Genomic DNA, 3,232 nt, shown 5'->3' on the forward strand with positions numbered 1-3,232 from the left:
GACTGTGGATTTTGGTGAGGGTGAGAGCTTGGTGGCTGATCTGGTTATGAGGTTGGCGCAGGATGTCCTCGAGCCAACTGAATGACTGCTTCTAAAGCTATCGTGGCATCTCTCTGCCGGCAGTCCATGTCAGCCTGCCGCTCATTCAGTTCTCGGCGCTTCCGGTCAATCTCCATTTGCTGCAGGACCATCGTTTCAGCCACATTCTCTGGTTAGCTTTCAGAGTAGCTAATTCCTCTTGCAATACTATCAAAGTTGTTCGCAAATTTTCAACATCCATCTCTTCCTCTTCCAGTTCCACTTGTGGCTCGTCCTCCGCTACATTTTGTGGAGGAGGTTGATTTGGCATACTCTCAGATGTCTGCCCCGTCTGACCCACTTTCCTAGAGGTTTTTGCCATTGTTTATCTTGAAGTTCTTGAGTTTAGCTCTCAATGAAAGCACCAAAATGTTGACTGCTGATTTAGTCAACGACACGGAGTCACTAAAAAGGATAAGAATTAATTAGGTGAATGCAAGAACTAAACAACACGAAGATTTTATAGTGGGCCGGCCCCAGAGATTGATAATAACCTACATCCACGTAGTGTTTCTATTAATATAAACTCTAAAACCCGCGATTAATAAACTAGGGTTCACTAAGTTTCACAAGCTCCAAAGTGGAATACAAAAGTCGTGTATAAAAACACTAGTTCTCTTTGAATACCAATTATTGCCCCTCCTTAAATTAATCCCATGAGTCATATTTATAGGTTCAAGGATGTACATATGGGTCGATGGGCCGTGTTTAAACTTTGTTATAAGCATATTTGAATAATAATAGAATTCATAATAGTTACACATAAAGAAGGTCAAATATCTTAGAAATATCCAACTTATAACTGTATTTGAACTCTGGATTCCTTACTATGATCAGACCTGGTCGCATATGTCAGCATATATTCTGTCGTACTGTTCAACATCTTTCTTGAATCCATCAAGGAGCTTGCTATCCTGGTCGTTGGTCGACCAAATTGTCATCACTAAACAGGCACGTGCTATCCACGCACATCCCTATTGTGCCACATCATCAAGCAAATATTTTTATGGTAAATAGAAAGTATGTAGCCGAGAGAGAGAAAAAGGAATGTATTTTTCCTCTGTTTTTGGTGCGTTGTGTAATTGTGAGGTTGCTTAGGCTCTAAGTAAATCCCGAGGCTCGGGGTACCAAAAACGTCCCCGAAGGAAAAATGGTCGAAACTTCTGGAATTCTCTCCTAATCTCGCTAATACGAAATATATCCTCGAATATTTATTCCCGTTACCTAATAACCCAGTAATACACTAGATGCCCAAAATACCCCTTGACTTGCCCCGAGTCGGGAATTAGGTGCCGTTGTGACTTTCTCGCTAACTTGCTCCCGAGGATCGTCTCGTGCCGAGTAACCCAAATAAACTCACATTATAATGTGGTTTCTCACATATATCACATATATGCCAAATATACCCATAACGAGCCAAATTATGAAAATTTCCCTTCTAATAAAAAACGGGCTCACATGCATATTTAATACACCTAAACATGCATATCTAGTCATATTATCATATAACTCACATAATCACATAATTACATGCATACACATCACAAACACATAATTTCCATAAATTGCCATCCTGGCCCACTAATCAAGGGCCTAAGCCTTATTAGGTAATTTGGGACGTTATACAATTCATGAAGTAATCGACTGCCACTATAGCATACTTTACTCCTCTTTTTCTCATGGGCAAGACTCCAATCAAGTCAATGCCTTAGACGATGTAGGGCCAATGACTTGTAATCTGAGTGAGCTCATTTGGAGGAGCTTGGGGATGTTGGTGTAATGTTGGCATTTGTCTTACTTCTTGACATAATCCATTGAATTGCCATTCATCGACTCAAAATTTTCTTGGCGAGGCTCTGACCCCAGACATGGTCACCACAAAAACCCTCATGCACCTCTTGGAGGATGAGTTTGGCTTCATGCTCGAACACACATTTGAGTAGGGGCAATGACTATCCTCGCCTGTACAACTTGCTGTCCATGATTACGTATCAAGGTGCCTAGTAAAGTAGCTTCTGAGCCACTTTTTTGTTTTGCGGTAACTCTCTGAAGACAAGATACTTCAAAACTGGTCTCATCCAACTGTTTGGGGACTGGACCACCTTTACCTCCTTGGGAGTCGTGATGCTTGGAGAAGCCAAGTAGTCAATCGGAACCACGTTGAGCAACTCTGCGTCTTTGGTGGTAGCGAGTTTAGCCAGAGCGTCAACATTAGAATTATGCTCCATTGGTACTTGTCGAATGGTAAACCTTTTGAAAATGTCCAGCATTTCTTGGGTCTTGGCCAGATATGCGGCCATCTCGGTTCCCTGAGCTTGGTACTCTCTGAGGATCTGGTTCACGACAAGCTGAGAATCACTGAATATTTTGAGTCCCTCAGCCTTGAGCTCTAGGGAAGCTCGGAGTCCGAAAATTAAATCCTCATACTCGGCTTCGTTGTTTGAGGCGTCAAAGCCAAACCTTAAGGCACTGTGAACCCTATGCCCCTTGGAGGAGACCAAGATAAGGCCTGCTCCTCCTCCATTCTCATTGGAAGACCCATCTACAAACATCTTCCATATGGGCTCGACAACCTGGGCCTCCTCGGGTCTCTCATGTGTTCCTGTGCACTCGATAATGAAGTTTGCCAATGTCTTCCCTTTTATGGCAGTCCTTGTTGGTATTAAATAATGAAAAATTAGAATACACAGTGAAATTGTATAGGGAAGGGATTTTCACATAACATTAATACCAGGCAGGATCATACATATATAGATATATTAAATAACACCCAAAAGGAATTGAGATTACCTCTCATAGCCTATCAAGTGCCCTCGAATATTTTCTTAAAAATCAATAATCTTCCTATCCTTATGAAAGCTCACACCTCAGTCTTCCAAGACAATCCTATAACACACAAGGACATGTGCGGGCACGTAGGAATCACACTTTGATTTTAGGCTCTCTAGATGTACTCAATACATGAGATCTAGAGAGGTTTGAGAAGAGATAGACTATAAAAACTTCTAGAATTCAGGTTTAGAAAATTCTATTATTTCTTTCTTTTTGAGAGAGTATGATAACCAAGAAACAACTAACTTAATTAAACTTATGAAAAGAAACACTTCTTTTTAGGTTTTTAAAGATAATTAACTAATTTGATTAATCTTGATCA

At 40.9% G+C, this 3,232-nt stretch overlaps 1 protein-coding gene across 1 annotated transcript; it reads right to left on the reverse strand.

Moving 5' to 3' along the window:
* Nucleotides 1-2,078: 2,078 nt before the first annotated feature.
* Nucleotides 2,079-2,630, reverse strand: LOC133805709 (uncharacterized). Its single transcript, XM_062243872.1, has one exon. It carries the CDS (start codon nucleotides 2,628-2,630, stop codon nucleotides 2,079-2,081), a length of 552 nt encoding a protein of 183 aa, XP_062099856.1.
* Nucleotides 2,631-3,232: the final 602 nt, after the last annotated feature.

This window comes from Humulus lupulus, chromosome X, assembly GCF_963169125.1.
Source record: "Humulus lupulus chromosome X, drHumLupu1.1, whole genome shotgun sequence".
NCBI classification, from domain to species: domain Eukaryota; kingdom Viridiplantae; phylum Streptophyta; class Magnoliopsida; order Rosales; family Cannabaceae; genus Humulus; species Humulus lupulus.

Excerpts from the sequence above, each read along its gene's own strand:
- LOC133805709 (XM_062243872.1), bottom strand. The coding sequence starts at position 2,630 with ATGTTTGTAGATGGGTCTTCCAATGAGAATGGAGGAGGAGCAGGCCTT.